This window comes from Taurulus bubalis, assembly GCF_910589615.1.
Source record: "Taurulus bubalis genome assembly, chromosome: 8".
Lineage (NCBI taxonomy): Eukaryota > Metazoa > Chordata > Actinopteri > Perciformes > Cottidae > Taurulus > Taurulus bubalis.
Genome location: NC_136596.1, coordinates 6475047 through 6488680, shown reverse-complemented (window position 1 = coordinate 6488680; position 13634 = coordinate 6475047). Strand labels below are relative to the sequence as shown.

The following is a 13634-nucleotide window of genomic DNA, read 5'->3' as shown; positions in this document are numbered from 1 at the left end:
AGCCTTAATAATACAAGTGTTGCATAATATCAATTCATTATCATTGAATCAACTTTTTAAACTCCTGTCATCAATTCATTAACCGATTAGTGAATCATTTTTTGTGAGAATAAACTAAGTACGTTGGACTGTGGACAACATTTTGGAGAGAAAAAAATGTGTTGCGTGGTAACTGATCAAAAACACTTCTTAACTAAGTACTTCTCAAAAATAAACCAGAATCAAAGTGAGAAAGGAAGAGAAGAAGAAGAGAAGAAGAAGAAGAGGAGAAGCAGGCCAATGTGTGTCACTGTATTGGAGTGCTAAGTGCGGGTATTCAGTGTGTTGCATAACATTAACCCCTGGTCCCCCCTATTCTCAAAGTAGGGGAACGGGGGGCGGTGTGGACGAAGGGAGAGAAAGTAGGTTTCTAAGGAACTGACATCACCCCCCTCCCTCCTTTCAGTTCTGAACTCCCCCTCATCTTTATACTCTCATTTTCTCTCCCTTTGCTCCATTCAGCTCTGCTCCGTGATTGGCCAGATCATGATGGCAATCAGCCCGGCCCCTCAGTCAAAGCCAGCCCACCCCCCTTTCCTCTTGCCAAATTTCTCTCTTTTCCAAGCAACACACAACGGCGTAGCCCCACCCCCTGCACATCTCTTACTCCTGACAACGGAAGCATCCCTCACTTTCAGGGAAAACATGCACCGGCGGCAAACAACGTTCAGCAGATCTAGAGCCAGTTTGAAGCCTGTGTGACTTTCGCCAGCCCCAGCAGAGGTCTGGTATAAAAATCTGACCGAGTTATAAGATGCTAAATGGCTCTTTTATGCACGTGCGGGGACCTCATGCATGCACACATGAATATACTGTATGTAGGTGCGTGGGGCTAAACACATCTTTGTGTGTGTGCGTGTGTGTGTGTGCAGAGAAAGGATTAGCTGGATTAGGCCCACTCTCAGCAGGGACCCCCTGTGGTGAGGAGGAAGCCCCCCAAAACCAGGTCATCTCTTTGCCACCAAGTCTACAGCGACCTCCCATACGCTGAGCCCCTTATACCGCCAGAGCAAAGGAAGAGGACTCCACAGCTTTTTGCAGAACACCGACAGTAACATGAGGATGGAAAATGGAAAACTACAAAAATAGCCAAATGCTACGTGGAAAGATAGTTTAACAAAGCCAATATATGAATTACATGCTTCTTGGACGTGGATGTTTTCATACATTTACAAGAAATTTGTCAGATTTACAGGAATAGATAAAAAGAAAATACCTCAAATGTGAGGAAACACCTGTTGCATGAGAACCTACTTTGTAACCTTATCAGATAAGGCAATTGATAGAAATATCATCTGCATTTACAGGATAAGACCAAATAAAGTAAAGGGCTCTCATTTGAAAAAACAGACACAGCTGCTTCTTTGTTAAAGGATAATTATCAAGTTACTTAAAAGGGAGTCCGAACCAAGCTAACGAGGCTAAACTTGAACATGCCTGTTGCATGTAGCTAACTAGTTAACTCACCAAATCCCGATTCAAAACTCAATTGAACATCTTCCAGCAACAGGAAAATGAAACCATCCACATACGGAACATAAAAAGTTGAAGTAACCTTTTGAGTTTCCCACAGCTAGTCCCTTGCGTAACATCACCACCTCCTCTTTTTTCTCCTCCTTTCCGTTTGTCTCCTTCTCAGCTGCCACTGCCAATCACCTGACTTTGATCCCCAAGAGGAACCCACCTGTTGCCTTCCTCCACCATGTATCTGCCTCTACCTCCTACCATCTGCTGTCACACTCTTTTGCTGTACTAATTAGCAACGTTTGCTGTTTCTGGAATCAGAATAGTATCTCGAGCCTTTTTATCGTGGATTGCAGCTGAAGATGAGCTGACGTGTTTGACTTGCAATTTCTCTCCCTGTTGGAGCAGCATCGGTATGAGGACTAGCAGCAATAGTTGTAGTGCCGGTGGCAGCAGCACACACAGCAGTGTTAGCAGTTCTTAATGCAGGTGTGCACACAGCCACAAATATGTGATGAAAGGCCTCACAGAGAGCCGAGACCCTATCTGACCCATGTTGAGCCCTCCCTCACTCTCTTGCTCCCCCTCTCTTCCTCTCTCCTTTTCAGCTTTCACAGAGGAGGGGGCCGCCACACAGAAGAAGAGGAAGAAGAAGAAGAAGAAGAAGAAGAAGAAGAAGAAGAAGAAGAAGAAGAAGAAGAAGAAGGGTGACCACAAACGAAGAAGAGATGAAGAAATGCTCAGAAACAGGGTGCTCTGACGTGCCTGTCGCAGAGTGTCACCTAATGCAGCTAGCTAGTCCAGCTACACACCCCCGAGCACCCCGACCCCTGACACAAATGTGACACCCCAGCTGCCCACCCCACGAACCCCCACATACCACCAACCCTCACCCCCCAACTGCAGCATTACCATATGTATGGCTTCCCTCGCCCCTGATTATGCTAATCACCTGTCCAGCCCCTGCAGCCCCTAAAATGGGTGTATTTAGCAGTCGGCTGGCTCCCAATGCAGCTTCCCCTGGGCCCGAGGTGTACATTCACACACTCCTCAATGGGCAGATTCTTCCACGTTGCTGCCTTCATTCAGGTCCCACTCTCCCCTCCCAACCCCCCCACAAAAATCCTATTCAATGTCAAAGGATTCACTAAGCAGTGGAAAGAGTAGTAGGGCAAGAAAACACTGACAGAAAGTCTGTGTTTGTAACATGTGCGTGCAGTGGTTGATTAAAAATACCCAACACATCGGACAAATGATGTATTCATTTTTGATTTGACGCCTCTGCCGCTTTAAGTGAACAGAAGTGTTCAAAACTCTCAACGCGACTCTTTTCGTCAACGTAAAAAAAAAGAGAAGAAGAATTAGAAAAACAACTCTTCCATCAACTCCAGCTCAGAGAAAGATTATCATCCTGTATATTCTGTCAGTGCCTGTCCAATGCAAGCCAGGTGAGCGACCCCCCCCTCCCAACCACCCCGGCTGCATGGACCGCCCTGCGATTGGCCCGCAGCCCAGCCATAACAGACTGTGACATGAGCCTGAACAGCCGATCTCAACCAGCCATCTCTCTGTGATTTCCTGGAAAGATGGCCCATGATTCCAGGTGTCCCAAAATCCCACATTCCAAAGTGTGGAATAGAAGAAACAGAGAAAGTGTGAAGGGAGTATTGGTAGTATTGGGTTATTGTTCTCTGTGGGTTTGCCACTTAGAGTTATCCTTTTTTCCCCATTGCACAGACATCTGATTAATGTTTTATGTAAGATAAGCAGCTTTAAATAAATAATACTGCTCAAATTTTCAGTAAACAGGCCTGAAAATCTGACCAAGCGATATTAAAGCTCAATTTACTTTTGCCCTCGCTGTGAGCGGGACAACGGTATCGGCACCCTTGATTAAAACGTTCACGCTCACACTGAAGAAGTCAACGTTTTAGGGATTTTAGGGGTTTGAAACGTGGCCTTTATTCAGCCAGCGTGCCGATGCTCGTCTTTTTCCCTCCACTGAATTTGTCATACTGCACTCCCTGCGAGCCGCCCTGGAAAAAAACGGTCGGATGTAAATGTCTAAACGGAAAACCGGGAAGACAATGACAAAAGTGAAAAAATGTAATGCCCATCAAGCCTCGCTGCACTTCATAACACAACAGCCAAGTCACAAGTTCCCAATGTCCTCATGCTTCAGCCAGACTCGCAGGGCGGTCTCAGTTCAGGAGACTATTTCACTCTGACGCATACTGACTTAATCTGTAGTCCAAACCTCTCAATCATCTGGGAGAGGAAATGTTTTATATCACTCTATCTTTATGCCTTTGCGTGTGCATGTGTGGTACTTGTGTAACTGCTGTGGCTGCCAGGTCCTATGACGTTGTGCTGTAGGAATTGCAATGAACTATACTGCTGCGTACGTAACCCATGTGTGCCAGAGGGAATGAGAAATTCCAACGACACACACACACACACACACAATTTGGAGACGTTTATAGTGCGTTTGCGTAAACCATTCTCTGTCTGAAAGGCATCAATCCGCACGCCGATCTCTCTCCTGGAGTACGGTAGGCACTGCAGCCAAAACACAAACACACTACCGCTACTATACTCCTGCTTCTTCCCTCACTCGGTCTACCCCCAAACACACACACACACACACACACACACACACACGCACACACACTCCCTCTGCTGTTTTGTACTTTCTCCACCCCTCTGGCAGTCAGAGCTGTGAGGGAGGGAAGAGAGGAAAGGGGAAGAGGGAGGGAGGGATAGGAGGGTAGGCGAGGGAAGGGAAGGAGGGAGGCCAGACCACCCTGCTCTCATGGCAGGGCTGAGTGTTTACATTGCCGTGGCTCACTCTGTAATACATCTGGCATTCTGAGGCCACTCTCTCCAGCCAGGAGGGGGGGGGGGGGGGGGTAAAGAGAGAGACCTTTCTGGCAGAGGGGAAAAAGAGAGGGAGAGAGGGAGAAAGAGAGACGGAGAGAAGGAGGTAGAGGGGGAGGGTAATTCTCTCCACAGTCTCCTGTGGTCGGTCATTCGCAGGGCTCTGGTTTTTGAATAAGAGCGCCTGAAAGAATGCAAAATGTAAACAGAGAGCTTGGAGGCATCTCAGGATGCCGTTTGTGAATGGGGAGTGCATTCACGCGTGTACACACGCACACAGAGCACGGTTAGCGAGCAGATCTTTTTTTTCTGAAATTTACCCTCGCCAGGTAGGGGTGGGACACACACACACAACTGCTTTCAAGTGAGGGAGAGGTAGCCTGAGAAAACAGCGCTGCAAGTCTGTGTACAGTACCAGAGGCGCAATGTTTCCCCACACTAAATCCCTCACCAGCAGGCCTGCACTTTTCATCAACTCGTAAAGTTTAACACAACATGCTGGAATGTTATTCCTTCTATAGCGCTTTAATCCTGTTTGTAGTGAACGGATAAACACAAACCTAATTGAGGCCAGTTTGGAGAATGTAAAAAAAAAGAAAATATGTGTGTATGCTCATGTTTGTGTGCAACTGTGCTGATGGAGAGAGAAAGATGGATGGCTCTATGTAGTGGATTCTGTGCAAGCTAGGAACGAATATTGGGTGTGGGCGCATTTTGTGTGTGTGTGTGTGCGTGTGTGTGTGTGTGTGTTTGATTGCTTGCGGCTGCTGAATGAAAGCAGTTGGAGATGGAGTGTGAGGGACAGAGTGAAAGAGGAGGAAAACGGATGAATAAAGAGGAGAAATAGCCCGCCATGCCAGCCAGGATCAACCACCTACTCGCTCGCGGAACAAGAACTGCAAAGCCTCTCTGCGTGTGTGCGTGTGTGTGTGTGTGTGTGTGTGTGTGTGTGTGTGTGTGTGTGTGTGTGTGTGTGTGTGTGTGTGTGTATGCATCCATGCATGTATCAATACTCCCATACACATCAAACGCCAGATAATTCAATCATGCAAACCACAATCCTCTCAATGGAGACGCCACATTCAGGGCTCTCCTCCTTCTCCTCCTCCTCCTCCTCCTCCTCCTCCTCATCCTCCTCTTCATCTTCGTCCACAAGAAAGGATGTCAGGGTATCTTCCGCATGCACTTAACATCATACCGCTCCTCTCTCCGCTGCCATTACCAGCAAAACAACAAAACAACCACCAACTCTGTCAACTCAGCTCTTAATCACACTAGATACAAAACAGACATGGGAGTGAGGGAGGGAGCCGCTTTTGAAAGAAGAACCTTTGGTCCCATCAGACTGGATTCTGAAACCTTGAATCGGGTTTGGAATGCACACAAACATGGAAGGGCACCGTTTTGAGCTGTTACATATTGATTTCAGGAATAAGCGGAGAGCAGACAAACAATAAATAACGAACATTCGGCGGAACAGATCTTTGAAATGCCTCCTCTCTGTCGAGTCATTCCTCAACATGTATTCCGGCGTGACAGCAGGAATGATGACTTGCATTAATGTGGAAGTCGAACATTTGAGTTCGGATGATTATCCAGGGATTTTTTTTTTTTTAGATTAAAGCAAAAAATGACAGATCAGATTCACTGCCCTCTGCTGGAGGACAGATGTCAAAAGGTTAAACACAAACTCATGAAGTGCAAGACTGTCTCCGAACAACATCTGGCTCACGTGAGACGCACCCATACCCGCAAACGCAAAAGCGTAGAGACCCATATACAGGACACAAGCAATGGCTGGTGACAGCTGCGACTTTCCTCCACCCCCCTCCCTCTCTCCCTCCCTCCCTCCTCTGCTGCGAGTCTTCACTCTGCACCCGGGCCACAGGGTGAGTATCAGGTGAGGTTTTAAATAGCGGGGCCTCCGCGAGATGACCTCAGGGTCCCAGAGGTCTCCCCCCGTGGCCCCTGGCCTCTACACTTATACCCCCCACCCCAAGAAAGCGCTCTGGGACCTAGGGGCCTCCCCACAGCCTGTAGCCACGAGGCTCCAGCCCGTAGCTCTGTGCCCCAGCCCGGGCCAATAAATCTGCAGACCACGAAACTCATTCCAACGCCACGTACCTCGGCGTCCGCGATGGATGCGTGCTGCCGGCCCCCCCGTCCTCTCCTTGGCCGATGCCAAAGCTTACAGGCTAACCACGACTGGGCCGAGATCACGGTGCGGCTCCATCTCACCCGCTCAACCCCCCCCCCCCCCCCCCCAGCTTAAACTTCAACCCTTCCGAGACGTTCTCCAGCCTGGACCTTCTCTCGCCCATCAACACAGACCCTTAGCTCCTCCGTCAGCACAGAAACCGCGAAGGAGTGAGAAGGGGGGACGGGGGGGGGAGTCCTACAGGAAGGCCAATGTTTACGCGATACTGTTTTAATTAGAGGCAGGGGGCGCCGCTATTTTCTTTACAATTTGGCCTGTGTTTGCCTTAACCCAGAATGCCATGGGATGTGATCCGTTTTCCATTTGCGGCCAGGAGGGATTTCTTACTCCTCTCCTCCTGCGTCTCTGCTCCCCGAACGCGGCTTACGGTTAATCATCGCATCATCATCTCGAACCGTCGGCGATCTGAAACCCGAGGACGCATCTGAAGTCAAACGCGGGCCGATGTAGGCATGCGGTCGGACATTGAGCAAAGCACACGGAGCGGGGTGGAGGCTGGAGAACACAATACTACAACTTCCCGTTGGAGCCACTCCTGTGAGTGTCACAGTGAATGCAGCAGTTATCTGCAGTGTGGATGCCATTTGCCCTAAATACACACCACTATCATTTGCATGTGGTCTAGGAAGGGGGGAAAAAGACTTTAAAACGTTAAAAAACGTTCCCTAAACCCCCCATATATCCTCGGCGATTTGACACAATCGCCTCTTTGTGCAGGTCGTGCGTCTCACTCCCCCTTGGTCTCTGTCGCTTTGTCTGATGAACAGAACTTCCTGTGTCAGAGTGTTTATAAACAGTGCTGAGTGAGCACTGTGAGAAGAGACAATCCCCGCGAAAGCTGCTGCACGTGACGGCGCGCAAAATAAACACGCCAGCTAACGGTGGTCTCCCGTAGGCCTCTGCAAGCGGCAGGAGGCAGGTGACGACGAACACGGCGTGAGATCCCCAAAAATGAAATAAAAATGCAGCTCTAGTCGATTGTAAAGGAATTGAAAGATGTAGTAGGAGCTGGGTGCATTGTGTGTGTGTGTGTGTGTGTGTGTGTGTGTGTGTGCGTGCGTGCGTCCACAGGCCACACAGCTTCCAGGCGAGGTCGTCCACGGGTCGCCTGCGGAGGGCAGTTCCAAATGAAACATAAACAGCCGTTCTGTCCTCTTCTCCTCTCTCCTCTTTTTCCTCTCAGACGATGGGCCAGTCCCCCAGCACGGCCCAGCACAGCGATTCGCGGTCCAGGCAGAACTGATCTATCCCTCAGCTGTGCAGTCTAATCTAAACAAACAGATCTCTCCCTATCAACATCTGGAACCCCTCACGTACCGGGACCTAGGAAACCACAGCAGCCCAGTCTCTTTGTCAGTGTGTGTGTGTGTGTGTGTGTGTGTGTCCCAGTGTATTGGCATGAGACCATGCAAGTCCACGTTGTAGACGACTACCAGAGGTTAATAGGCTTGGTTCAACATAAAGCGAGCCCGTTCTGACAATCCTAAAACTCTATGCTGTAAACACTACAGAGTAAAGGAAGACCAAAGCAAAAAGAAAAGCTATATAACAATTGAATCATAAGTTATGTGCCAGTACATTTAGTGTAACAGCTAACAATAGCAATGGGGCTGGTGGATTCTTTTTCTTGTATCCAATACCTGACTAATCTTTTAGTGCCAAAACAAGAATAATGTGAAATCCCAATCACAAGTAACCAGGGCTTTTCCCCCCTGACACACACAAAAAAAGGTATTTGTACCTAAAAGTGTTTAGGGGAGTATATGAGACATTTCATCCTCTGTAGACTTAACATGTGGCTGTAAAAAAAGTTGGGGGGTCATTTCCAAAGTGCACACAAAGCTTAAGCGTGATGCATAATGCACTTCTCTGTGGTCCTTCTGTGTGCTCAGTGTGCTCCAAACAATATATTTCAGCACGGGTCTGTCATAACATTCAGTTTCGTGTGGAGCCCCTCGCCGCGGTGCACATGACCGTGGTCTGACATGTGAAAAGGGGTGTGAAAACAAGTGTGTTCCTCAGGCTACAATCAGGAGTCCTGTACCGAGGAGGCTCCCCTCCGCCCCAAACCTGAGCCGACTGCGCCTGCGCCGCAGATTAGAAGGACACGCTGCCGGTCAGACCCCTGCAGCGGCACGCAAAGGGAGAGGACAGCAGCGGGAGGGGGAGGAGGAGGTGGGGTGTTTGATCTGTCCACTTTAATGCTTGATCTCATGAGCAATACACTTTCTGTGTGTGTTTGAGGGAGGGGAGGTAAAATGGGATGAAACCAGCGAAAAGGAGAGCATGCAAACGTGACAACTACTAATATTTTGGTTCTTTTTTTTGTTTGTCACGAGCAAAAAAATATATATATATGTACTTTATTCAGGCTTTTTTTCAGCAGCAAAATATGCTCCTCCATGCATGACTCCGACAGCCGACTCTAGCCCCTAAGTGCAGGAATGCGGATCAAAGGAAAGGAGAAAAAAATAAGCACAGCCCCTTCCCCTAACTCCCCCCCCCAAAAAAAGCCACCCGTACGCACAGTCCCCCCACCCCCCTTTTGTTTCCTTCAAGTGTTCAGTCTTCATACGCTGTTTCTTATAGAAACAACAACAACAACCGGGACCGAGTGAGCGGGCCTGCCCCACTCCACAAACAGCAGTTCCTGTCCTCGCTCCGCTTTTTCCGTGCAGCCGGAGACAAATCTTTTCGGAAAGTTGAGAGCTGTCCAAAACGGGACCACACACAGTCTCTGAGCATTCAACTGCTGGGGGCAGGCAGACACACACTCACACACTCTCACAAAATGGCGGCTTTGACGAAAATTTCCTCTACCCACGAAAGCTGCTTATGAACTTAATTACGACCTCACTCCGGAGCGCAGTTGCGGGCGCCTCTCGCACAGCTTGTGCGTGCGTGCATCTGACATTATTTGGGGAGCAGAAGAAGTATACATTCAGGAGATAAATGAAATGATTTTTTTTTCAACTTTCATTTGGCCACTTGCCAGGACCTAAACAATAAACAATCCCCCTGGCTTGTTTAGTGGCACCAACCCACCCGCTCTTCGTCCAATCTAAACCATCCCACGGCGTTCCAAACACGCAATATGGGCTTGTACAGCTTCAAAGGCATGGAAAAAACGAACAGTTCTGGCATCTTACATTCAGACACACGCACACAAACACAGACACGCACACACTATACAACCAGATGAACTTGTCAAAAACAACCATTCATAAATCAGGAGTGTCTTACCTTCCACCCAGAGTTTCTCCACGTCCGTCTCCAGATTAGCTGCCCTTAAGCCTACGGCGAACGCTCCGAAAATCATGAGGCCCACGACCAAAAACTTTCCGCAGTTCTTTTGTATGTAACAGCCCAGCCTGAATAACAGTCTCTGGAACTTTGCTCTCAGCCATAGAGGTGCTCTCCTCCCAGTCGCCTTCCCCTGCAACGAGACAAGAGTCCTCGTGTCACTGTCCATTCAAAACACAGACACATTGCACTTACCTGGACAGGTACACCTGCAGGGTTCAGGAGAGAAGAGGTTGGATCGTTAGACAGGCGAAGAGATGACAACCACAGGGGGACCCAAGTGTGTTTTAAGTCAAAGAGTCTTCCTAAATATTTGAGTCAAGGTCTCTTCATCAGAGAGGACTGGCGGTTGTGATTCGCTTTGAGACCGCAAACGTCCCGGGACGTGCTCGGAACCGGGGGGGAAGAAATGGGAGCTGTGATCGAAACAATAAAAACAAACATTCACCGTCTCGCTCTGCTTGCTAACCTGTGATGATTGAAACGCACGCGTCTGCCCGAGGGCCGCCGAGAGACTCCCCAGAGCGAGGGCCACAGGGTCTGTCATATCAGTAACACATATAAACTGTAACCTTAGCAGGAGTCACGCAAAAAGGGGAAGAGATCTTCATCCCCTACAGCCCCCCCCCCACCCCCCACACACACAGCACCTAGTCCTTTTACTCACCGTCATGCTAATACAGACAGACTGACATTTGGGTGTCACAGGTGTGTGTTGCTTGCGCTGCTAAATGGGTTTGCAGCTGGCTGTCCTGAGTGGATGGAGGTAAAAGACACAGTTATACAGTAGGTGGCCTTTTTTTTTCTTCCTCGGGATAATACGCCTTCCCTGTGTCTCTGTTTCACACAGAGATGTCCTTAATTTTAAGAACATGGCCTGAAGCCCTTCCTTTGGATGCATAATCACGCTGTGAAATAGCACAGTGTGGTCCCTATGAATAGACTCAAAGAAGTATAATAAAAGGCATTGGTACCAAGTCCACAGAAGGTAATCTATTTTGGGATTTGTCTCTGACACGCAAACACACAGACACAGACACACACACAGACACACACACACACACACACACACACACACACACACACACACACACACACACACACACACACTTATGCGTGCATGTGGTATAAAACAACAACAACAACAACACAAATACCAGCACACACAACTCCCACTCCCCGTGTGCACGGGGAGTGGAGGAGCATCATCACAATGGACTCACAATATTTGTGAACGGAAGAGAGCAGCCACATGGATTTCTTTTTCTTTTTTCTTATTTTTTTTCTTTTCTTTCCCACATTTGGACACTGTCACACAAAACCTTCAGCTTAACTTTTACGCAGCTCGTAGAACACAAACACACGTCTAGCTGTCGCTTGTTATGAAAACAGTCAATGACGGGTCGGCGTGGACCGCAAAGAGAAAGCGGCATGTTTTTGCCCTCGTCCGTCCCAGTTCGGGGATGCGGGGATCGAGTGGACTGTGTGTGCGTGCGCGCGCGTGTGTGTGTGTGCGCGCGACTACAACTTGTGTTCACATCGCCCCCCCTCCTCTCCAAAAAAAAAACAGAAGCCGGTTGCATGAGAAGGGTTGTAAATGTGCTGCATAAATCTTCTCCCTCTCTACAACCTTGCCTTAGCCCCGGCCCGTCCCGTTACCTAGCAGCCACTGGACATAGTTTGGCCACCTTTTTTTCTTTTCTTTTTGTGTGTGTGTGTGTGTGTGTGTGTGTGTGTGTGTGTGTGTGTGTGTGTGTGTGTGTGTGTGTGTGTGTGTGTGTGTGTGTGTCGGCGAATACAATGCAACCAAAGACCATAAAAGCTCTCGGTTTAAGATGAGAAATAAGCACCTGGGTTATCTGCTCCAACGCAAAGCCCGCGTCGCAGTAACTCGGCCGCTGCAAATATTCCAAATCCAGCGGTGCGTTGCGGGTATAGTCCCCTCTGTTCCTCCGCGTTATCCTCGGCCGATCGGGGTCTCGGTTTTCCTGCTCGGAGGGCGCATTAGCAGCCGAGGCCATGTTGCGGGGACTGCGAGACCGTTTCCCACTTTATAGTATCTCCCCGAAAGCGTGCAGCGATATCCCAAGGCAACAGAGTTTCACTCTCGGAGATCTCACACCCGTGAAGTAGGACTTCATACTCCTGTTGGAGACGGCGAGTCAAAGTCTGCGCCTTCCATCCCAACATTTCGCGATCCGGAGGTCTCCGCCGCGTTCACCCGCATTCAACCGTGTCTCTGCGCAAAAAGTCGGGTTCTCTCAAAAAGCGGCGTGCGCAAAGCGATTCCCATACACAAGTCGTCGGGAGAGAAACCTCGATGGTCGTTGCATTCTGGTGAGATCTATGTGGTCTTCCCCCTGGGCCGCGCGTCACGGCCAACTCTGAGATTCAATAGAAGAGGAGAAAAAGACCTCTCTCCATTTGGAGGCAGAGGGAGGAGGAGGGGTGGAGAGAGAGAGAGAGAGAGGGAGAGAGAGAGAAAAAAAGGCTGGAGATCCCGCCTCTGGGGCTGTCAGATTGCAGGACTTTCGTGGATCTGATTGGTTCCAGAAGGGCAAAAATTACTCAGCAAACACGACTATTATTAGCTGCTTAGCAACAGCTCACTAAAGTAGAGAGACCACCCAGGCGGGGAGACCTCATGTGTGCATCTCCAACTTCAGGGGAGGCTCCACGAGAGCCAACCCCGCGCGCACCGTTCGGTGTTTCGGGTTTCTGTCGCCAGAAAAAGAGGCATTTTCCCGGAGAGGATCTGAAGTCTGAGGCGAGGTACACGGTTTGAGCGACGGAAGTGGGGGACAGAGGAATGTCTGAACTGCAGTTTTTTAACTTTGATTTTTTTTCTTCTTTTCTTCTACCACCACCATGATGGTGCTGGTAGTTCAAATTACAGCGGTTCAAGGGGAGGTCCTACAGGACGATGTAGAACGCTATAGCGCATATAGATTGTTATATGTTTATATGCACATATGTTATGTTTTATGTTGCCTTGTTCATTCTTAAGGTGTTTGTACAGGGATACATCTACACTTATATATTTTTGGATTTAAGAAATAAAGTTGTGGTCACACAGCGTCCATCTCCAACTGGACTGCATATCAATCTGTAGACAAAACCCAACAACATCCAACCTACAAAACAATCATCTTTGGACACAATTAGTAAACATAATTATTATCTTTTTTTCAAATCACAAACGTTTTACTTTTACCACGGATGCCCCTATTTATATCTGTATCAGTTTTATAATCCACTTTACCGATAATGCTACAATTATGTAAAAAAAACTCAAACTTATATTTCAAATAGACCAGATTTTTGCGCATTACGCGTGCAGCGTTAAACGCTCGGACACGTGAAATCCATGCATCCATCCATATATCAATATGTTACAAACAACACCTGTTTCCCTAAATGTCACTATCTTAAAACATATTCATGTCGCCTGAACAACAGAGACCATTAGATTAAAACAAATGCAAATCTAAGAACTATCACCTAATTTAAACTCGGACTGTCTTAATTGATGTGAAGAATACAACATGCTGAACAAAACAAAGAAATGGAGTGGTAATTAGCTCGTGCGGCCATTTTTAATGACATCTCTTCACACGTCACACCTGAGCCCTCCGAGCCCAGCAGCGGCTCGTCTGGCGGCCAGCCGCGCGCTCAGCATCTCCAGTCCAGGTAGGGAGAGCTGTCAGAACAAATCCGTGGTATCCTCCCCCTG

General features: G+C 48.5%; 1 protein-coding gene across 2 annotated transcripts in view; it reads right to left on the bottom strand.

The window, feature by feature from the left end:
• The window catches only part of ptch1 (patched 1), a gene marked incomplete at both ends in the record, with an annotated part of 43487 nt that extends 31565 nt beyond the window's left edge, over positions 1-11922 (bottom strand). For both annotated transcript variants that reach the window (XM_079222570.1, XM_079222571.1), the window contains 2 exons: positions 9842-10034; positions 11752-11922. In XM_079222570.1, coding sequence (XP_079078696.1) covers positions 9842-10034; positions 11752-11922 — 364 coding nt within the window. The remainder of the gene's footprint in view (positions 1-9841; positions 10035-11751) is intronic.
• Positions 11923-13634: the final 1712 nt, after the last annotated feature.